Source organism: Balearica regulorum, chromosome 2 (assembly GCF_011004875.1).
Source record: "Balearica regulorum gibbericeps isolate bBalReg1 chromosome 2, bBalReg1.pri, whole genome shotgun sequence".
NCBI classification, from domain to species: Eukaryota; Metazoa; Chordata; class Aves; order Gruiformes; family Gruidae; genus Balearica; species Balearica regulorum.
In genome coordinates this window covers 77,614,229-77,638,030 of record NC_046185.1, presented here as the reverse complement: position 1 = coordinate 77,638,030, position 23,802 = coordinate 77,614,229, and the positions used below count along the sequence as shown (strand labels likewise).

Here is a 23,802-nt window from a genome sequence, read left to right as displayed (position 1 = left end):
GAGAAATATTTCCATTGTTTCCAGATCATGCTATCCTTCTGGTTATTCTCTCAAATATAAGGATATAGCAATATTTTTACATTCTCTACCAATGGATGAAGATCTGAATTCCTCCCAAAGTTCAGTGTTTTTGGAAACCAGGCTTTGGTTGAGGTATACATTCATCCTGGATCCATAGATAAGACCAAAGTCAAAGTGGAGGGGTTGTAGGTTTTTTTTCAGATACTTTTAAAATGTAGAGCTCTAGTCAAAATGCTTATGTCCTCTATAACAAGGTGTTTGAAATATTTGCAGTGTCGAGAAGAGAAGAACTGGCCAATACATTACTAGATGAAAGAGATGGATCTTTGTTGTGATGTCTGAAGCACAGTAAATCACTTGTATTTGTGGGACTAGCTATGGAAAGATAAGGAAATGTTAAAAGTTCTACAGCTTCAAGGACATGGTCTCTTTCTAGAACTTTGTTAGAATTTGTTACATTTTTATTGCTCTGAAATTGAAGCAAAATGTGGCTGAGGACTTGTAAAAGCCAATGAAACATGTACTACACTTCCACAACTTCACACTAAAATTCCCATGTTTTTAAAACCTCTTCCTTTTTTTAAATGCAAAGGGTATTTACTCTTATAGGATGTGCAAGTGAGAACATACCTTTCTGTTCTGTTCATTAAAATTAAGGAAGTCTAATTTGTTTCCTCATCTTAGAAACTATGATGAACAAGATGCTTAACAGCTCAGCAAGTAAACAGATTGACCTGTTGTCACAGCTTGTAGTAAATATCTCTTCCTGTGTGTTACTGGACCGTTTCCAGCCTTTTGAGTCTGTTGAGAAATTGGAGGAGAAGGCTCATGAACTCATGCAGCAAAATAATCTTTTGGCTAGTAAGTACCTTATTTAAATGTATATTGACAGTAAACATCAGATTTTGTAGGCTTTGTCTGTGTTTATTGATAAGGTAGGTTAAGCTTACACGGTTTCAAAGTATGTATTAAAACACACATAACAGAGGCAAAATAAAACACATTTGCCTTAGAGGTATTCCCCAATATTTGAATGCTGTAATATATGCTGCAAAGACTAATTATATTGTTTTAATTGTGGAACTGCCAAATGAATCCTTGGAGTCTGTTATTTCTAACAAAATATTGAAAAGAACAGTCATAAATGTTTAAAGTAGAACAAAAAGAGCTGAAAAATGTATAATACTGAGGAGACTTGACTACCTATTATGACAAGATCGTCTAGTTTACATACTTTTGAATTTTAGTTTTTATATTCTTGGCTTTGCAAAAAAGAGGAAAGGAAGGGGGTTTTGGTAAGTTTTAGTCTTAAACCAACACCTCAGAGAAATTAACTTGTTTATTCAGAGTAAATAAATTCTTAAGCAACAGATCTATTTCTTTTTTCCCTGGGATTACACACTCTATCCTTTTCCTGCATTATATCCTTATTACTGAGAATTAATTGTACAAAAGGAGTTTAAAAAGACAAGAATATTTTTCTTATTACACACCCTTTCTCTTCTCATATAAAATGCTTTAAGTTGTATGTAGCCTTTCCAAAAGAGAGCCCCAGTTTAGTCTATACAAAGTGTGCCACATTTTTTCCCCCTGTTGTTTTTGTTTTTATTTTCTCCCTGAACTTCTGTAAGTACACAACAGAGACATGTCAAAGCAGTTCTAAAGAATGAAACTACTCAGTCTGGAATCCTATGTAACCTGCACCGTACTCCCATTTGCAGAATGTGGAAATGAACACCCTCCCTCAATATAGAATCAATAGACCATACCCTGAGATAAGGAAAATTTCTCAGGAGTACTTTGTAGGGAGCAAAATTGTTTGCCCCTTCAAGGGAAGAAACAGAGAGATCTTGACCCTCAGAAAATTTAATTGTCAAGTTTTTGATCCATTTTGCTTTGACTTAGGTAGGGAAGGGTCATATACTAATATAAGCCAAGACATTTCTTGGGAATTTTTTCAGTACTGTGGCCTTATGATGTCTTCACATGCTTAAAGAGGAAAGACTGCATTTTAAGGGACCCAATGTGTCCAACATGTCAATATTACATGCTCATATGTAGGCATACATTCCTTTCCATAGTAAGACATGAAACTGAAATGGAATTTTCCTTGCTTGCTTTGTCTATAGTCTTCAAAGCCTTCCTAGCTCCATGAAATGTCTTAGAAAATTAAATGTTTGCATAAATGGGAATTTGAGATTGGCCAGTTGAAAAAATAAGCTTTACAGCAGAGTGAAGTATTCTATATCATATTGTCTTTCAGGGAGCCAGGTGGTAGGTAAGACACCTGTCCCCTTTCCTAAGGAAAAAAGGTCAATATTTCACGTTCATCAAGAAGTCCTAAAAAGTGTAGGTTATCCAGAAAGAAAATACAATCAATTTGATGTATTTGACTTCATCTTTCCAGCTACAGATTAAGTTTTCATCTGCCTTTTTTTTTTTTTATTAAATAAAGAGCTAGAGAAAATAAACATATAAATTATGCTGTGCTAAAACAGAAGTTTTGTAATTGACTCAGAAATTAAAAATCAGAGTAAATTTTAGTGGGCTGGTACTGTTTACTTTGTTACCCACTTCCAGGGGTTGTTATCCTTTGATAGTCAATTTTTATGGCTGCTGCTTTCACTGTGGAATTGAGATCAGTCCCCAAAAAGGCATTAAATCTGGATACAAAGAGAATAAACTGCAATTAAACAAAAAATAAATCACAAAAGGAATTTTCCCAGATAAAAATGATTGTTGCAAACCCACTTATAAGGTGAATAATTTTTTACATTTCATATTCATGAATGTAAAAAATGTAAGTCTCTATGTATCCTACCATTCTTGTGTTGGGGGGTCAAGAAACTTTAGAGGCCTGCCCTGGCAGGTGAATGTATCCTACTATCATTTGATAACTGGCCATGAGTTAGTTATGTAAATAACATAAATCATATAAACTTAAGTATGAACCTCCTTTTCTTCTTGTGTCAGGTATCATCTTCGATACGCCAAAGAACAAGACACAAGATTCTAGCAATCTCCTTCCACGACACATTTCTTATACAATTAGAACCAGTGTCCTCTATAGCATGAGAACAGATTTGATAAAAAACCCCGCATGGAAATCTCATCCCCAGAAGTTGCCAGCTGATGGGTTTAAATACAACCACATCTTTATTCCACTTCAAGACATGATTGAAAGGGCAATTATTTCAGCCCAGGCTGGGACAGATGCCTTAGAGCCAGCCATTCAGGTGCAAGCCATGCCTTACCCTTGTCATACCAGTGATCTGTAAGTAAACTTTCTGCTTTTTCATTCAATATATTGTCCTTATTAGTACAGCGCAAGAAGACTTGGGAAGCTACTAGGTCTTTGTTGTAGATGAATGTATATCTCAGCACAGGATTGAACCAGTATGTCCAATACCAGCATATTACAGCTTAGCAAATGTTGTTTAACAGCTGTGATCACAACACATTATGCAACTTCTGTCTGGCAAAAGACCCCCTATGAGCTGTTTGCAGCTATACTGTGGAGTAGCCTGCTGGACAGAGACTGTGTCAAGATGTTGTGCAACTAACTTAGATTATGCTAAGAAACCCACTTTCTGTCCTTAGTTGTCCTGTACACAAACTGTAAATTGGTCCATTGAAATACAGTATAAAGTATAAAGACAAAGTATAGGATTGTTCTTTGTAAAACCATCAAAATATCCTGCCTATTAGAGTTTAAAATTAGTGGTGGTAATAACTCTGTTACAGTGGAGCAAAAGTTGACTGGCTCACGTTATTCCTTACTGTCCAAATATATTACTTTGCCATAGACACAAATTTGAATTCTGTTTGACTTTGAATGGAGCCCTAAAGAGGCTTATATTGTTGCAAATATTAATATAATGTTATAGCACCAATATATATTTCCCTTGTTGTATGTAAAATAAGCCATTCTAACCAGAACAAGTCTTATTGCTCATGTCAGATCTTATTTTGTGCATACTTTGAGAATAGTCCCAGTATTAGCCTATTAATATTCTGCTAAAAAATATTTTACCTTTGGGAGCTAACAACTCTGCATATTTGTTATTTCATAGATTCTTGAACAATATAGGGTTTTTTTTCCCACTTATGATGATGTTAACATGGATGGTTTCAGTTGCTGGCATGGTTCGCAAGCTGGTTTATGAAAGAGAAATTAATCTTGAAGAGGTAAGAGGCAGATTAGCTTCTGAAAATAAAATGCATTTATTACAGTATACTGAAATACAAAACTTAAACTTTGAGGTACTTTTATGTACCAGCTGGCTTTGTTTTCACTTGTTTCCTCTGGGCAGTAGGTTCTAGTTCTAGCTGCCAACTCAGATTTACAACATTGCTTGAATATCGGTCCTCTTAGTATGCAAATATTGTCCCTGATGCAATAAGCAACAAGCAAAAGATCCATGAAAGTTGAAGCTGGAAACTGTTGTTTGGAAAAAAGTCCTTGTGATTAGAATGGTTTTTATTTTGGATTCTTTTTCATGTTTTGCTTATATGTGGTTTAAAATAATAAAGCTTCCTAAACCAAATTAAAAAATTGGCACGTACTGCGTAATTATCAGAAATATAAAGGAGCATGACACAGAAAAAAAAAATTAGACAGTTATTTGCTTATATCAACAGCTAGTCTTAGCAGGTGCTAAGCATATGGAAGTTCAGGGATTTTATGATATTTTCTGAATGGATATATGTACCTTTTTTTAGGAATTATACTTGTCTTTATAATTCTGGAGTAAGCTTTTTTAATTTGGGAAATTATCTAATTTCTCTAAACTTTGTGTTGTAAGGAAGACCTTATTTTATAAAGACCTTCTACTATAAAGAAAGATTTTTTTTTTAATGTTTTAAAATATTAAATCAACTAATGAAGTTAATTTTGATCATCTTATAAAAACGCTTCAGAAGTAGTAGTAGCTTATTTCCAAAAGCCTTTTTTTTTTTTTTTTTTAAGGAGGGGTGATACCTCACACCTGGCTAAATTCTTGTTGCGTGCGTAAGTTTACAAACTTACCCATGTTACTTTTAGCTCAGCAACAAGATGGGAAAAAACATTTGTTTATGTAGTGCTGTGATATCTTCAGTACTTTTTAGAGTATAAAAAGGCAAACTCCTCAGTGGAGAACCCAGTAATCTGACATCTGATTCTCTATAACTCTACGCAAAAGAGTTGTGCCTGAGCACTGGGATTCCTTGTATTAGTATGTGATAAGCTTAGAGGCAGCCCTGCTCAGAATTGTGTTTGATCCAGAAGAGAGCAGCAGAAATGAATTATACAGGAAAAGAGAAAAGAGACAAGTAATTTAAAGCAAGATGACATCCTTTGGGGAGCTAGTAGTGTCTTGGTGGCAACATGTTTTGCTTAAAAAAAAAAAAAAAAGAAAAAAAAAGAGAAGAATAAAATGTGTTTCCTAACTTTAACTCTCTTTGCTATGTTGTCTTGCAGTATATGAAGACAATGGGTGTACATCCAGCCATTCATTTCTTTGCTTGGTTTCTGGAGAATGTCATTGTGCTCACAATAAGCAGCTGTGCTCTGGCCATCATTTTAAAAGCAAGTGGTATCTTTGCTTATAGCAATGGCTTCCTCATCTTCCTTTTTCTCCTGGATTTTGGAATTACAGTTATTATGTTAAGCTATTTTTTGGGAGCGTTTTTTAGCAGTGCTGATACAGCAGCTCTGTGTGCCAGCCTTGTGTATATGATCAGTTTTTTACCCTACATAGTTTTGTTGGTCTTGCAGAACCAGTTGAGTTTCACCAACCAGATAATAATGGTAAATATTTATTTTCCTTTTCTAATTTTTCTCCTCCAACCATGCTGTAGGTTTCCATAGTTTTGAAACTTTGGACTATAATTTATATTTTCTAGGTTTCTGTTTGCGTTTGTATTTCACTGCAAATAAGTCACATTAATAGATATACAATTGAGAAAATGTTTTGAATGTAGAAAGGAATAAAAAATATATTTTCAGGGAAACTTTGTAAACCTACATAAAATATAAGGAAGTTGCATCATTCATGCTCATGAGTTCCCTCATGTTTTGGCCTCAAAGTGTTTGTAATGTTAGTGTACTTTCAAGCACACCTGATGACATGCTAATCCTGAAAATCATTATTTGTTTGGAGGAAAACTAGTGGTTGTTTCTCTGTTGAGTACAATTGGGGATTAGATCAGAAAATTGTCTAGTGTTGATCTAGCTATATAGTCTGAGGTATATGTTTCTTTGACATTGATTCTTCCATGTCCTTTCCTGTTTTATATATGCCATAGGCTATTTTATGATGTTGTACTGTCTTAACACACTGTATCCCTGATAGGGACATCGAATATCAGCAGCATAAAATGCAAACCATATTTCACACATTATAGCTTCACTCTTTCAAAATAACTCATATGCCAAATTAAGCTGGTGGAATAATTCACTATTAAAAAACCAGACATTTATTCAGTGTCAACTGGTCACATAAAATACATTGGTTCTTTGCATACAAGTAAGCACAGTTATAAGATTTGCTGAATTTGGGCATAAATAGGCAAGGTAGAATTTTTGTGCTTTTTTTTTTTTTTTCTGTTGCCTTTTTTTCTCTCCTTTGGGCCACAGAAAGGGAAAAGTATGCATTAGATAACTTTTACACTTTAAAATCAGTTATTTCAAAATAACTCTTCAGATATCCTGCATTGCTGAAAACTCAGAGGGCAACAGTATGTGAAAGAGGCAATAATTATTGAAGAAAGGGGAGAGGTCATCAAGTGAGATGGTGAAACCTTAGCAATGTAAGAGGCAGGGACTCAGCTGATGGGAATTAGCATGAACTTCTCTGTACAAAAATGTAATCCATGCCACTAATGATTTTGATTTTTTTTTTTTTTTTAAATTAGCAGCCGATATCATACTTCTTTCTTCAGATAGCTGGAAGGATGTATTCCTTTTGTGTCAAATATTGCAGAATCCTTATTTAATTGAATTATTTTAAAATAGGAGATAAAATTAACTTCTATTTCAACTCACTTTCAAACTGCAGAACATTATCACTGAATAATGCTTATTAATTTTAGTAATGTTTTGGATCTCCCCACTAGCCTTCAAAAGCTCGACAGTGTTTTTCCACTGATCATCAGTCACACTTCCTTGTTATACTGCATCACTAACTTGCTCATTTTCCATTTTGTACTTTTGTGATACAGCATGACTATGTTGCTTCTTGGAAGTCAAATGTTATTTGCTTGCATAAAAGTGCTATCTCAGCATATAGTACCCAGTGTGCATATTCCTTCTGCCTCTGTCTCTTCTTGAGTTCTGGTCATACAAAAATGAGTAGGACCACTGCTCTTACTAGAGAAAATATATTCCTTTGCATACTTTTAGAGCATTATACATTATATGATTTCAGTATGGGGTAGATTTATGATGTTCTATAACTTGTTTTTAAGTTAAATAATGCTTTCCAATATTAATAACTAGGTTGGTGGAGATCTTTAAGGTGGAGCAAATACTACTGCAGTATGTGAGGGGAGTATTGTTAAAACATAAAAGGAGATAATGACCATTAGCCTATGTGAAGCAAAAGTCTACTTATTTTGTGTTTCTTTTCAGTATCACAAATTATTTTACTTCATGGAGCTTGTTAATGACATGTTTTATTTGATGTTCACATACTGTTTCTCCTCTGGTGTTGCAGTGTCTTCTGTCTACAACTGCCTTTGGGCAAGGAGTATTTTTCATTACATTCTTTGAAGGCCAAGAAATAGGTAAGCTCTCTGGTTAGAAGAAAAGCTTTGTAATTATTATTTCAAAAATTACAGTGAGAAAGGTTTTTCACTTTGTTCTGAAAAAAAATCTCTAATCATGAGTTAACATGATAGATCATAACAGGAGAAAAACCTTTTTCATGTCCCTTGAAAACCAAGTTAAGCTTGTGCCTCTTTCTAGCAGTAAATTAAAGTGGGCTTAGCATTGCTCTATTTGCCATACAGGTTGGAGGAAAATTTCCACATCCCATTAGATGACAGAATGAGTGTATTCAGCCAATGAAATTGTTCTAGAGATGCAAACTTAAACTTTATATTTAGTGAAATATAAAAAGAAGTAGCTCAGAAGAGCAACCTAAGGGTGAGCATCTGACTGAATATTATTTCACTCATTGAATGTGTTATTTCTCTCAGTCCAGTGGAGGAAGCTTTGGCAAGGCATTTAAAGCAGTTTCTTGGAAGTCCTCATTGATGCCAGTGGCACCTCTAATGCTTGCTTTCTGGTGAGGATATCAACAGGGAGTTTTGTAGGATCACAAAATGGTTGAGGTTGGAAGGGGCATGTTGGAACCATGTCCAGACAGCTTTGGAATATCTCCAAGGTTGGAGACTCCACAACCTCTCTGGGAAATTTGTGCCAGTGCTCAGTCACCATCACAGTGAAAGTGTTTCCTGATGTTCAGAGGGAACCTCCTGTGTTTTAGTTTGTGCCCATTGCCTCTGGTCCCATCACTGGGCACCACCGAAAAAAGCCTGGCTCCCTCTTCTTTGCACTCTCCTTTGAGGTATTTATACACATTCATATGATCCCCCTCAAGCCTTCTCTTCTCCAGGTTGAGCACTCCCATCTCCCTCAGCCTTTCCTCATTGGAGAGATGCTCTGAGCCCTTAATCATCTCTGTGGCCCTTCACTGGACTCTGTGCAGTACCTCCATGCCTCTCTTGCACTGGGGAGCCCAGAAGTGGACACAATCCTCCAGGCATGGCCTCACCAGTGCTGAACAAAGGGGAAGGATCACCTCCCTTAACATGCTGGCACTGCTTTGCCTAAGGCAGCCCAGGATATTATCAGCTTTCTTTGTGGTAAGGGCACATTGCCGGCTCATGTTCAATTTGGTGTCAACCAGGACACCCAAGTCCTTGTCTGCAAATCTGCTATCCAGCTGGGTGTCCCTCAGCATATATTGGTACATGGGATTGTTCCTCAACAGGTGCAGGACTTTGCACTTCTTTTAAACTTCATGAGGTTTCTGTCAGCCTGTTTTGCCAGCCTGTTCAGGCCTTCTGGGTGGCAGCGTGACCCTCTGGCATATCAACCATTCCTCTCAGTTTTGTGCCATCAGCAAACTTGCTGAGGATACTCTCTCCCCCCATTATCCAGATCATTAATGAAGATGTTAAACAGGATCAGACTCAGTATTGGCCCCTGGGGTACACCGCTAGTTACTGGTTTTCAACTAGACATCGTGCCACTGATCACCACCCTCTGGGCCTGGCCATACAGCCAGTTTGCAATCCACCTCACCAGGATTAGCTGCACCATCACCTTCCCAGGGATTGAGATGAGGTTGACTAGCCCATAATTCACTGGGTCCTCCTTCTTGAAGATAGGAGTGATATTTGCTTTCCTCCAGTCTTCGGGCACTTCTCCCAATTGCCATGATCAAAGACATCTAGAGTGGCCTTGGAATGACATCTGCCAGCTTCCTTAGTGCTTTTGGGGGCATCCCATCATGGTCCATGGACTTAGGTATGTGCAGTTTGCATAAGTATTCCCTGACCTGATCGTCTTCCACCAAAGGTACATCATCCTTGCTCCAGACTTTTCCTTTGGTCTCTGGCACCTGGGATTTCTGAAGACCAGACTTGCTAGTAAAGACTGAGGTAAAGGCGGCATTCAGTACCTCAACCTTTTCCATATCCTGTATAAGCAGGTCCTCTGTCTTGTTGAGCAATGGGCCCACATTTTCCATAGTCTTCCTTTTGTCACCTATGTACTTACAGAAGCCCTTCTTGTTGTCTTTGACATCCCTGGCCAGATTCAATTCCCTTTGGGCTTCAGCTTTTGCAACTTCATCCCTGGATGCTCAAACAATGCTTCTGTATTCCTCACAGGTTATCTGTCCTTGCTTCCACTCTGTGTATGCTTCCTTTTTGTGTCTGAGTTTGGCCAGGGGCTCCTTGTTCATCCATGCAGGCCTCCTGGCATTTTTACCTGGCTTCCTATTCATTGGGTTGGACTACTCTTGAGCTTGGTAGATGTGTCCACACATGCACTAGCGTATAACACAATGGAGGTTTATGAGAACAATATTGTACGGAACAAGAACAGTGTAAGTTATTTACAAGTTATTACTCTCAAGATAATGCTAAGATGAATATTTAAGTATTATGGATTGGAAAATAAGAAAAAAAAATTACCTGTACTTTCTAAAGTATTTTGTATGTTTCTCCTGTGTGACCCTATTCGTACTCAGCCTGAGCAGCACCTTGCCTCTGCAAGCTTGAAGGCAGCTGGTGAAATCCCCACTGAGCTACTGTGTGGGTGCAGAAATGAAGGAAAACAGCCCATTATGTCTACGTGTTAGGAAGAAAAAAAAAAATTTGGAAACTGGTTAAATTTTCTAACAGGTTTCTATACATTTTAACATAATTATCCCAACTATGTCCAACCTAAGAGCTGTCCATATTGATGATGAAGTTTTAGAAAAGTAAGAAGTGAATGTCTGGGCCCTTGATAAATGTCTATAAAGGATATGCATTTATGTATCTAAATATATAGAGGGATGCAATCCCTGGCTTTTTTTACTACTACGGCAAGATCAATATTGATGACAATGGATGTTTCAAACCACTAGGCATTGAAAAAGTATCATAATGATACAAAAGTTGGTAAGAGTGGAAGAGACAGTTCCAGAAAATATTGCTTAAATTTCCCACCAGACACTTCATCAAAATGACTCATCTTTACTGAAGAAAGGGAAAAATGTGCTTTCTGGAATAACTGCTTTTCTTGGCAATCATAGAAAAAGAATTGTAGAAACAATATCATGACCTGCTGTACTGCAAACAAAGTAGCATTTTCAGAAAAAAATGCAATGTTTTTTGTAAATCTACAATTTCAATAATTTTGTTTTCCATTTAGAAATATGGCAGCTTTCTGTAGTACTAGTGTTTTGCACCTTCTTTCTTCATTTCATGTCTTCTATAACGTAATAATTTTATGAAGCAATTATTTAGTATGTTGTTCCAGTTTACCTCTGAATACAGTGAATGCACACAAATAATTGCTTCTTAGTTAGAATTCACAGATTTAAGTTTTCAGATTTAGCATTATATAAAAGACTTTAAACTTTGTGTAACCCATTTCTTTATAAGAATGGCATAAAGCCTAATTCATGGAAGAGGTCAGTGCCCCATTTTGACAGAGTTTTAATTCTTTTTCTTTTGCTAAATTAAGGGCCAGCTTAAACTTCATAAACAGCCCTTTCGACAACAGCTTCTCTTCATTTTCCCAGCAGTAGTTTCACCTGCTGTTCTACACAGAGGCTTGTAGAGGCATAGCAATTCATTTCTATTCATTAGGATTACTGTTATTAACCATGGTCTTTTTTGTGTCAGTGCTTAAATACCCGGAAGTGTGTGGTGTTGATGTGTTTGCGATCTTTAATGCTGTACTGATTAAGCTTTGACCTTTTAAAAATAATTATTATTATTACTATTACTACCAGGAATTCAGTGGAATAATATGCACCAGTCAATGGCACAAGGAGGATACGTGACCTTTGGATGGATGTGCTGGATGATGTTCTTTGATTCCATTTTATATTGTATAGGTGGCTGGTATTTCAGCAATATTATTCCTGGTAAGAGCATGGAGTTGTTCTTGGAGTTCTTCTGGTTTTTAAGTTATTGAATGGAATGGATAGAATTGGCTTTCCTCGTTGTGTGCAACTAAGCCAAAACCATCTGTTTTTCTGAGATGAGCTTTTGATGTGCAAAACTGTCTGATTGCCCTTAGGGACTGGGTAAGAAAGTCATCCTACATACAGAAATATTGAGTAGTGCTTACACATGGACTAGGATTTGTAGCCAGGTATGAAATATCTTTTGTTTGCTTATGGGGATGACTAATGTTTGAAGGACTTAGGAATTTGTTGGTACTTCACAGCCATATAGCTCAGGGTAGTAGTAAAACTTCCTGTGAAAATGGTGAATCTTCTGAGTCAGTACTTGGGCTGAAACCCATGAACAGCTACATGTTTTCAGATCACAAATACTTCAAACTGCCTGGTGACTGTATCTTCCAGTAAGTCCATGGTCCAATGCATAAAGAAAACTAATTAACTTTCAAGTATATTTTCAGAAAGTAGTGAGGGTTTTTTTTTTTCATTAACCAAGTTTTATGAATATTGAGTTGGTTGATGCATTTTTAATCATAGCCTAATCACTAGCTGTTTGAAATTTACCTTTCCTCTGTCACCTTTTCTTCCAGCTACTCTGTATTTGTTTTAAAAATATAAAAATAAAAAATGAGTTTTTCCTTGAAAGATAGGGATGTATGGAATATACAACTGATTTTTACAAACTTTAGCTTAAATTGACACCTGCCCTTCAATGTCAATGAAATGCAACTTTAAACACACAGAGAGCGTATTGTGTGGTTGGTAAGTGAAGCATGGAAAGATCGGGCAATGCCAAAGTTTAGGTTGTGTGTAGGAGCATATTTTTGTCCTTTCTGTTTGTATGCTACAATAAATGTTTCTTATGCTGGCTGATTTGTTTAAATTGTGCAGATAGTAATGAAAGTATAATCTTTAATGATTGGTGCAATGGCTTATTGTTAGAATAAAAAATAAGGCTGTTTGTCTTGCCATTTGGTGCATTTTCTTTCCTCTAGGTTATATTACGCTGTGCCTACATATTGTTAAGTCTATGATTCTGTTACAGTTTAAATTTAAATTAGAGATAGGGTAAAGCACAGGATCACTGAGGACTGATTGTTTTACGGCAGGACATGGTATTATGGTCAAACCTTCATTAAGGTTTGTTAAGTGCAGCTAAGAGTTTGAGCTAATTAGATGGTCTAATCAGCTCTTTGTAAGTAATGATAGGATATTAGTAGTCTGCAAACAAATATGAAATTACTACAAATTTTGCAACAGTTTCTGTCATAATTATAATCTAGGAAAAATTGGATTAAAGAACCGATGGTACTTCCCCTTTACTGTTTCCTACTGGAAGAACCTGTGTGGTGCAGAGAGGAGGAAGAGACATTTTCTGAATTCTAATATGTTTTTCTTCAATGAAAACTTCCAAGAAAAAGGTTCGTAGTCAGAATTTTAATAGCAGTTGTTTTTTGAATGGTGTGCTGATTTTGATCAATCTCCTTTTATCATTGCTTGGTCCTGTATTATGTGTTTAGATCTTGTCCCTGTCTCTCCTCTATTATAAAATGTTTGCTATGAACATAATATATTAACTAATTGTGTTGTCACCTGTAATGCTTGAATCATTCAGTTAAAACTATTGTACAGAAATATTTAAGAAAACACTTTAAAAAATGTAAAATAAGGATGTCTTGGGTTCATTCTGTCCCAGTGTATTGCCTCTTTGCTTTGTTAGGATCTTCTGAAGCTCCTTGAAGACTTTCATACTCTTACTGAATCTGAAAAGTGTTGTGCTTTGTAAATTTTTTTTCCCCCCTGCAGTTTGATTTTCTTTCTCCTTCTCTGCTGTTGTTATTTGCTTTTTGTTTCAGTGGAAAAATTAACTTTGTTCATTTCTTTCCCTTCTATTTCTTATTTCCCTCTTTTATAATCGCTGTTCTTTCTGTCTGTGCTTCTTAGCCTTTTGTTTAAAAAGCTACTGTTATTGTAACTAATTTTTATCTGCCTCCAGATATTTTCACTGCTCTTCTATTTCTTTGTTCACTTGCTTAAAATTAAATGAGATTTTAAGGTTTTTTTACCCCTCTCAGGTCTCTTTAAGGACATTCTCATATTTCATTTATGTTTTGTGAATGAAGGAGTAAGTCATTCTCAGCTATGTTCCCTCTTGGGCCTTGATAGGTTGTTGTGTTTTCTTGGAAGTTACAGTAGCTTGGAAGTGATCCAGTTGTCTATAGGACAGGTGAAGAAGCTGAACAACTCAGCACTTTTATGCATTGGTATCTGCCACAGTAGGGCAAACTTCAAAATGTCTTGAGGTTCATTTATACATTTGTGGAAAAACTATCATTATGAATTTTGCCTGAATTTCTGCAATTTGGAAAAATTCCATTTTGTTGAGATGATTGTCTTTTGTCCTTACTTAAAATGAAGATTTTCAATGTTTTCCTTTGGGTCCACCATATCCTCTATCGAAAGCAAAGGAATAAACCCTCTTCTCTGCCTGAAATGTTATTAGCATGGTCTCTGGCTCAAGCCATCCAAGTGTTTGCCTGCAGCTTTGTTGATCTATTTGTCTCACTTCTCTGCTTAAACTGATGCACATAATGTGCTCGGTAGCAAATTGCCTGTGTGTGAATTCTAATGCTGCCATGCCTGTAAAGGAACTTGCTCTCTTTCATAAGAATTGAATATCATTGTACTGATGATGGGATAAATGCATTCATGGATAATTTGCTTGGAACAGTGTCCTGGTTTCGGCTGGGATAGAGTTAATTTTCTTTCTAGTAGCTGGTATAGTGCTGTGGTTTGGATTTAGGATGAGAATAACGCTGATAACACACTGATGTTTTTAGTTGTTGCCAATCAGTCAAGGACTTTTCAGCTTCTCATACTGGCCTGCCAACAAGAAGTCGGGGGGTGCACAAGAAGCTGGGAGAGGACACAGCCAGGACAGCTGACCCAAATTGGCCAAAGGGATATTCCATACCGTATGATGTCATGCTCAGTATATAACTGGGGGGTGGGCTGGGAGGTGATTTGGCTTGAGAACTAGCTGAGCATCGGCTTTGGGTGGTGAGCAAATGTGCTGTGCATGACTTGTTTTGATGTCAATGATTATTATTATTATCCTCCTTTTCTACCCTATTAAACCGTCTTTATCTCAACCCATAAGGGTTTTTTTGTCTGTTTTTTTTTTCTTTTCGATTCTCTCCCCCATCCCACTGGAGGTTGGAGGTGTGAGCGAACATCTGTGTAGTTATTTTAGCTGCCAGCTGGGTTAAACAATGACAAACAGCAAAGTTACTTGCTCTGGGGTGATTTCTGCATTTGTTCCATATAGGTAGTGGCTGGTTCAGTAGGGGTGGAAATCAGAGGTGTGTCAGGGAAGGGCTGGAGTGTAGGTCCTACGAGCTGGAACTACAACTAGAATAGGGCTGGCAGACACCTGGGTGCTGAGTACCCCACTCTTAGGAGAAGTCCTAGGGTGATCAATTTTACTGCTTGCATATAGTTTGCAGCTCTTCCTCTGAATCTCACCTGAGATACATTGTCTGAGGCTCACTCTGTATTTTAAGTTTTTTTGTTAAGTTCCAGGATGTACTTGCAAATTTAGGAAGCAGTGGAAAGGACATGAATAATGGTTGTTGGTGATCTTAGTGTCCAGACCAAAAGACAGGGAAGCTAACTGGAAGAGAGGTTCATGGGAATAAGGACCTCAGAAATGTCACAGCTGCTGGTAGTGCCTTGCTGGAAGGTAACTTCAAGCTTCTGGCAAAAGTTCTTTCTAAATTTAAAATTGATCATGAAAGGAGCATAAAACTTCTTAATGCACAGCCTAAACAAACCAATCCTTGAAATTATTATATAATTTTATTTATATTTTTAATATAATTTAATATATAATAATATCTCTTCTTGTAATATTTATATTTTATTTATATATAAATTATTACATAAAGTATAAATATAACCACAATTATTATATATAAATATATAATGTATATATTTTTATATTAAAATATATTAAAAAGGACAATTCTCTCTTCTCATAATTCTCATCTGTAACAGTTTCTGTTTCTTTGGACTAACATTCCAATTTGGCTTGCCTTTGTTTAAAAAGAAAAAAACAAATCCCACTGTCAGATTTCTCACTTGTAATGAGTCAATAAAATATTACATGTTAATGATCTATGTACAGGGCTGCTGATTGACTATGCTCATGTTTGGAAAGTAGTGACAACCTTTCCTCCTGACATAGGAAGTAAGTCAACTTGATCTGTGTCATATGGTCATCTCAGTTTGCTGAGTTGATTACCTCACAGTTAGAAAAATGGTGAGTGTCTACTTGCATTGAGGACCTTTTATTATGTTTAGACTAGACTGCTGCTCTGAATCATTTTGCAAAGAGATCTGCTTTGCTTTACTGACTGAGGGACTTAAGAGAATTAACTGGGTATGCCTGTTAATGTTATGTGCCTGAAACTGGATGGCATATATGGAGTAGTTCATACAGTTAGAATTTTCTCATACTTGTGGGCATAAAACATAAAACAAGCACCATTATTATAAGTGTTTTTTTCTACTAGAAATAAAATATAACAACTATTTTATGACTCTATGGAGATGTATGTGAACATGCACACAACTTGGCATAATTGTTTTAGGTTGCTTCCTACAACTGCAAATAGGCCAAATTCTTAGAAAATATTAGCTGGCATAGGATCTTTGATTTCAGCAGAGCTTATGTTAGTTTGGAGCATCTGAACATCTGTTCCAGGCTTTGGCAAATGGCAACAGGGATTAAGTTAATTCGTTACTCCTTATATACACCCATGCATATGATTATATTCAGCAACCCTCCGGATCTGCTGGTCTTCCCCATACAGACCCAGCACCGCCAGGTCGGAAAGGCCCTTGCATTGAAGGAGCCACCATTGGTGTCGCGCTGCTGTCTCTCACCAAAGAGCACGTGGATGGCCAGAAGGCTGCTGTGAAAGATCTGAGCCTCACTTTCCACAGAGGTCAGATAACAGCGCTCTTGGGACCTAATGGAGCTGGCAAGACAACAGTCATGTGAGTGTGTCATTTAATGCCATTACACTCCCTTCTGATCTCTGCTATGCTTTCTCACTTCAAAATGTTTGTGAACTTTTTCCTACGTGTTTTTTTTTTTTTCCCCGAAATAAATATTTAATAAACTCTCCAAAGCACGTGGAAAATGAAGGCTATGTATCTACGACAAAAGCAATGTAATGAACAGAGAACTGGGTCCTCTGTGCCACTGAAACCATGATGTAATAGTTCAGGAACAGATTAAGTAGGAGCTGGGCATGTCTAGTTGTGGAGTTGAATACTTGTCAGGACAGTGTTCTTTTCTGGCATCCTGCGTATACTCCTATCACACGGAGAGTGTGGAGTTTTATGGGGTTTTGTGCTTTGTTCCTAGAGGTTGCAAGGGACTTATTTCTTGGCAGTTGACCAGAAACAAAAATAACAAAATGAAAATGACATTAAAAAATGTCTCAATTAAGAAGTCTATATATTTCTACTTTCATGTTAGCTTTAATAACACTGGTGATGCAGAATGGGACCCAATTAGGAATTGCTCTTCAGCTAGAACACATACCTGAAAAAAGAAGCAATGGTCTGTTATACTTGCTTGGGAAAAAAGATGGATTTTCCTCTGGAAATAAGGAAAGGAAGGACTGTTGAAATCTTGGCTTAAATTAAAAAAAAAAAAAAACAAAACAAAAAACCCCAGAACATCAGCAGTGTTTCTGTAACTATGCTCAACTGAATTGGTGTTGCTCTAAGGATGCTAGGACGTGCCTCAAAATCCAGATGTGAGCTATGTAACACAGTCATTACACATAATCTTGCTGATTAGTTTTTTTTTCTATTCTGGCATCAGATCCCTGTTGACTGGTCTGTATCCACCAAGCTCTGGTACCATTATTATTAATGGAAAGGACATCCGTACTGATCTGGCTGCCATCAGGACAGAGCTGGGTGTTTGCCCGCAGTATGATGTTCTGTTCAACATACTAACGGTGCGAGAACACCTACTGCTTTATGGATCAGTGAAGGCACCTGGCTGGACAAAGGAACAGTTGAATCAGCAAGTCAGTGGGTAAGTTTTCCTTTCATGTGTTGAAATCTCTCAAGTAAATTGGTAGTGTCTATGGCAAGCCACTCAAACAAGACAGTACTAAAGCAAAATTGCAAGTAGAAGCAAATGGAAACTGCAGGTATTCTGTAAGTTTTTATCACACTCATGTTCTGAAATCATGCCTTGAAAATAGATTTCCTAGTTTCTAACCTTTACTTGAATGTATTTGTAGTGAAACTGTCCATGCTTAAAAACCTGGTGCACAGAACCACCAAAAACTCACATTTTGAGTGGACTGGAGATGGTTAGCCGGGTAGCAGCCGTGGTGGTTCCTGCCTCGTGCTGTCTGCCTTACCGCCCTCCCGGCTGGAGAGACAGAGAGAAAGTGAACTGCTGTGTGTTCACCCTGAGTTTTCAGATAAGTCAACACTGACTTTGTGTATTTATTATCCTGTGTTCTCTCACATGCAGTAGAGGGAAGACTGGAAAACCAGAGAAGGTAGGTAAAGGCAGTGCTTGTTTCAATATTTTTAAATAGACCATCATCTTTTCCTTTGTCAAATTCAGACTTTAACTGTGTTTAATAAGTGAAAGGGTTTAAAAACAAACAATCCAATAGGAAAAACAAGCCAGAGCTCTGACGTGACCTCAGAGGATTTGCCACTTGTCAGGTTGAGAATGTTTGCTAGTGTTTTTAGGCTGCTGCTTCTTTGGTATAAGATGAGATCTTCTTCATTTTTGCATCATGCATATTAAACTACTAGTAACCATACAAGGTGAGATCTTGTTCACTAGTAGCAAACTGAATTTTCTGAACTGCAGGAATAAAATGTATGCTCTTCTAATAGTGTGGCAGTGTAAATAGTTTCTGTTTACCTTCTGATTCATGCTAGACTGTGTGGAGGGTTGGGCACTCCCACGCTTCAGTGGAAATAAATACCAAGTTGATGGGACTTCTTGAGTGTACAATTAGGCATATGCAGACACATTTGTGGCAAAGTGGCTTTCTTTTTTAGTAGCTATCATAGAAGACTGTTACTTTAAAAGTTTGATCTGAAAAATCTGTGGTGTAAGACACTGCATTCTCTGTAGAAAAAACAGAAACAAATCTGTAGAACAAGGACAAACCAAACCTAGTGTTTGGTTAAAATTTGTGCAAAATAATATCCTGTATTTTATTGTACTTAGACTGCTGAATTGTAATTTCAGCAGCAGTCTGTCATACTAATGGCACATAAGAATACTCGGGACTCTGCAGGCCTTGCTATTAAGACAAATTTAATTTATTTTTTTTTAAAAAGGCAATGAATGCTTTAAAATACTTCAAAGAATTTAGAAAAATGATAAAACAATGAAACAAAATTTGCTTTTTATTAAGCAAAAAAAAGATGGTTTCTAAAGAGAATAATTTTCCTGGATATGTAACTATAGAACAATTGTAGAAACCTATTTTCTTAAAAATGCAGAATTCTCTCAGGGTAGATGGCATGGTTTACAGACTGTGTATTCACTCAAATGATTCAGGAGATTACCTCAGGACTGTTGAGCCTTTTATGTCTTGCTTGCCAGGCTGATAGCAACCGAAAGCTTTTAGGTCAATGACTGGATATTCAATGTGACGAAAAATAGATTGATGATCTTTCAGTGCTGCCTTTATTGAGCATGATTCCACACACTGCTCAGATGCAAGATCATCAGAGGGCAAGGGCTGAACAGGCAATGTCTGTAATGCAAATGTGCCAGTCCTTTACACAGTATTATTAGATTGGATTAGGTAGCGTTATTCTACCTAGGGATTGCTAATATGTTTACTTCACAGAATCACGTCTTCCAGAAAAAAAAAAAAAAAAAGACTACACATTTCCTTTACTTCAAATGACTACACATTTCCTAAAAACTCAGGCATTTTTTAAGGTTCTTTATGTAGTTGCAAAAACTGAAGCACTGCTTGAGTTACAAAACTACATCTTTACCATGGTTGGAGAGGCTATAATCTAGAGTTTGCTGAAATCGTTGGACAAACTGGTATTTATTTTATTGGACTTAATTTCAAAATTATTTGTTCTTATCCTGCACAATACTTACCCAGAATCTGTATTTCAGGTGGTGATGAGTGTTTATACTGTGTAGGTAAAGAGATATTTTTTTTTCTTTTTGTCACTAAATTGTATAATCAGTCAAAGGCAGTGGGGTTTTTTTTCTTTCCATTTACAGTGACTTTCCAGTAATTCTGTTCTGAGTGAACATGATGTGACTGGAAAAACTTTTTCAAAATCGTTTCTGTTTCTGTACTCCTATTTCAGAGCTCTGGAAGATGTGGATTTGTCCCAACATCAGTACAAACCTGTTGGAGCCCTTTCTGGGGGAATGAAAAGGAGGCTGTCAATTGCCATCTCCTTCATTGGAAACTCAAAGACAGTTGTTCTAGATGAACCCACTAGTGGAGTAGATCCATGTTCTCGCCGTAGCATCTGGGATGTTCTTCTGAAGTACAAAGCTGGTACAAAGTTTATACACATAATTTGCTCCTTATTTTCCTTTCTGGAATTCCCTTGCTATAAATTTAAGCAGGATAGTCAGAATGTTTGTTTCACTGTTCAGTAACTAAATACATTAATTTCAGAGATAACATTTAATCAAACTTGGGAAACTTTAAAACAGTCAAGTGAGATTACAAGAACTATCTGCTATCTCACAGAAAGATGCCCAATCTAGCGGAAGATTGAGTTTAGTTCTGAGTCCTGTCCTGAAGTTTCTCCTCTCTTACCTTTTTTTTTTTTTTACCTTCTCAAAATTATTTTCTGGTTTTCATTTCCCATTTTGCAAATATTAGATGCATATATACTTCTAGTGAAAATAGACTCATCAGTCAGTCTGCTACATTAATTTTTTAAGTGCCATAAGGTTAAAAACTGACTGTGGGAAGTGAACTCTTCAGCTAGTGAGCACTCAAAGAGCTGTAATAATTCACAGTCAATGATCCATTGAAAGAGACACTACTGTTATGTGGTTTTAAGGAATCTCTGTGGTGCGTTGACCCTCACTGGAGGCCAGGTGCCCATAAAAGCCGCTCTATCACTCCCTTCCTCATCTGGACAGGGCAGAGAAAATATAACTAAAGGCTCGTGGGTCAAGATAACGACAGGGAGAGATCACTCACCGGTTACCGTCATGGGCAAAACAGACTTGACTTGGGGAAATTAATTTAAATTATTACCAATCAAAGCAGAGTAGAGTAATGAGAAATAAAACTAAATCTTAAAAATACCTTCCTCCCACCCCTCTCTTCTTCCCAGGCTTAACTTTATTCCCAAATTCTCTACCTCCTCCCCCACAGCAGCACAGGGGGACAGGAAATGAGGGTTGTGGTCAGTTCATCACACGTTGTCTCTGCTGCTCCTTCCTCCTCAGGGGGAGGACTCCTCACACTCTTCCCCTGCTCCAGCATGGGGTCCCTCCCACAGGAGACAGTCCTCCATGAACTTCTCCAACATGGGTCCTTCCCACGGGCTGCAGTTTTTCACAAGCTGCTCCAGTGTGGGTTTATTCTACATGATGCAGACCTTCAGGACCGGACTTCTCCAGCATGGGTCCCCCATGGGGTCACAAGTCCTGCCAGCAAACCTGCTCCAGCGTAGGCTCCTTTCTCCATGGGGCCACAGGTCCTGCCAGGAGTCTGCTCCAGCACGGGCTTCCCACAGGGTCCTTCAGGTGCCTCGACCTGCTCTGGTGTCAGGTCCTCCATGGGCTGCAGGGGAATCTCTGCTCCCCATCATCCTCCATGGGCTGCAGGGGGACAGCCTGCCTCACCATGGTCTCCTCCACGGGCTTCAGGGGAATCTCTGTTCTGGAGCCTGGAGCACCTCCTCCTTCTCTGTCTTCACTGACCTTGAAGTCAGTGAAGTCTCTGAATAGTTGTTCCTCTCACATCTTCTCAATCCTCTCTCCTGGCTGCTGTTGTTCCACTGCATTTTTTCTTCCCTTTCCTAACGATGTTACCCCAGAGGCACTACCACCATTGCTGATGGGGTCTGACTTGGCCAGTGGTGGGTCTGTCTTTGAGCCGGTTGGCATTGGCTCTGTCAGACACAGGGGAAGCTTCTGGCATCTTCTCACAGAAGCCACCCCTGTAGTCCCCTGCTGCCAAAACCTTGCCACACAAACCCAATACAATCTCTTAAGCTCTTAAAACAGTTTGAAGTTGTAATGGCTTAACACTGCATACTATGTAAAATACAAGGCAAAGCAAGTTTGGACCTGAATATAACTCAGACTGTAAATATGAATGCAGGTTTTGCTGTGTCTTGCAGTTATGTTTCGAAGGGACTTGAAACATGTTCCCCTAAGTTTAAAGGACCCTCAGGGTAGCAAGGTTTTGTAGACATGTACCAATCTTTCTGATGCAGGTTGCACACTGATATTTACCACTCACCATCTTGATGAGGCAGAGGTGCTCAGCGATCACATTGCCATCCTGCAGCGTGGCCAGCTGAGGTGCTGTGGTTCTCCCTCTTACCTGAGAGAAACGTATGGCCAAGGACACAGTCTAACGCTCATAAAAAAGGTATACTAAAAATGTGCCATACAGAACCTAACAGTGCCTGCCAAGTAATAGCTGTGTATATTCTAAGGAGGGCATATGTCCTTGCCAGGAAGTAGCGTGATATAGATTATTAGAGAGCCATCAAAACATGTTTTTATCAGCTTTCTCGGTTGTTTTGGGTGGGTGGTATTATTACTTTTGTTATTGTTGTTATTGTTGTTATTATTATTTAGAAGAACATGATGGCATCTTTGAAAATGATGAATGTCAATATTTAGCTGAAAAGGGCTTTGTCTCACTGTTCTTTATTCCTGGGAAGTAATCTCTGTGTCCCAGGTTTGATGCAGTTTCATCAGTGGAAAATTTTCTGTATGCACTCTACTATCAAGTTACTTCTGGTAACATTTAATCTTTTGTGCATTATTACCGTTCTTTCTTCGTAGCCCTCTGTGTTTGAAGTCCAGGATCCTAAGCATATTGTTCGGGTCACATCTTTGGTACAGACCCACATCCCAGAAGCCTTCTTGAAAGAGAACAGTGGGACTGAGCTGACCTATGTGATTCCAGAAAGGGCAGATAAGACCTCTTTTAAAGGTCTTTTTCAAGCTTTAGATCAAAGCCTTCATCATCTACATGTGACTGGCTATGGCATTTCTGATACCACTTTGGAAGAGGTAATTTTAGTTTTTCTGTGTAATGGCATTTTCTTGGTTAAGAGAATCTGGTATTAGCTTCCAGCTACTCTTGATTGTATCTTTCATGTGGCACAACAATTTCTTGTGAGAAACATGTTTTCTAAAAAAAACCCAGCCAAAACCCAAACAACAAACTCAGGCAAAATGTATATAGTTTTGCTGTACTATTAATTTCACCACCCACTCTACTATGACTTATGTCTTATTTCAAGAATCCGATGTGAAGACTGGGGACCTGTGTAACTCAAATGTTTGCTTCTGAATTTACTTAAGGAAAATTTAATGTGTCATTGATATAGCAAGAACCACTGTTGTTGTCCTGAATCTCTAGCGTTGGAATGAACTTTGAACTTGCAAGGCTGGAGGTTCAGTTCAGGTAGCTCTTGGGATGGAAAAAAAATTGCTGAGAATACTCTCTGACTTCTTACAAAGTTCTAAAGCTTAGGACTTAGCAAAACTGTGTGGCGAAATATCTAGAGTACTTTGTGTGTATAACTAGAGAGAGAGATATGCACTTACATATATGTATATAGGAAGATATATGCACACTAATATATGTACAAGTATGGGTGTATATATACATATACACCAAATGAACCAGAGAAAGAGACTCTTTTATGCTTCTTTGTCATTTCTGAATTTAGGTCTGTGTAAATAGCTGTATCAGTGAGAAATCATTTTCCTTGGACTGTTTTTATCTAGACTATAAATTCTAAATATCAAGATTCCGTAAACCACTACTGTTCAAGTTCCGTATTATAGATCCTTTTGAAA

At 37.6% G+C, this 23,802-nt stretch overlaps 1 protein-coding gene across 1 annotated transcript in view; it reads left to right on the top strand.

Moving 5' to 3' along the window:
- Positions 1-23,802, top strand: part of ABCA13 (ATP binding cassette subfamily A member 13) — a 199,001-nt gene that overhangs the window by 75,208 nt on the left and 99,991 nt on the right. The window contains 12 exon segments of the mRNA XM_075744780.1: positions 706-882; positions 2,995-3,295; positions 4,095-4,209; positions 5,483-5,812; positions 7,719-7,788; positions 11,520-11,654; positions 12,977-13,114; positions 16,568-16,754; positions 17,593-17,811; positions 20,094-20,290; positions 22,197-22,354; positions 22,777-23,007. Coding sequence (XP_075600895.1) covers positions 706-882; positions 2,995-3,295; positions 4,095-4,209; positions 5,483-5,812; positions 7,719-7,788; positions 11,520-11,654; positions 12,977-13,114; positions 16,568-16,754; positions 17,593-17,811; positions 20,094-20,290; positions 22,197-22,354; positions 22,777-23,007 — 2,258 coding nt within the window.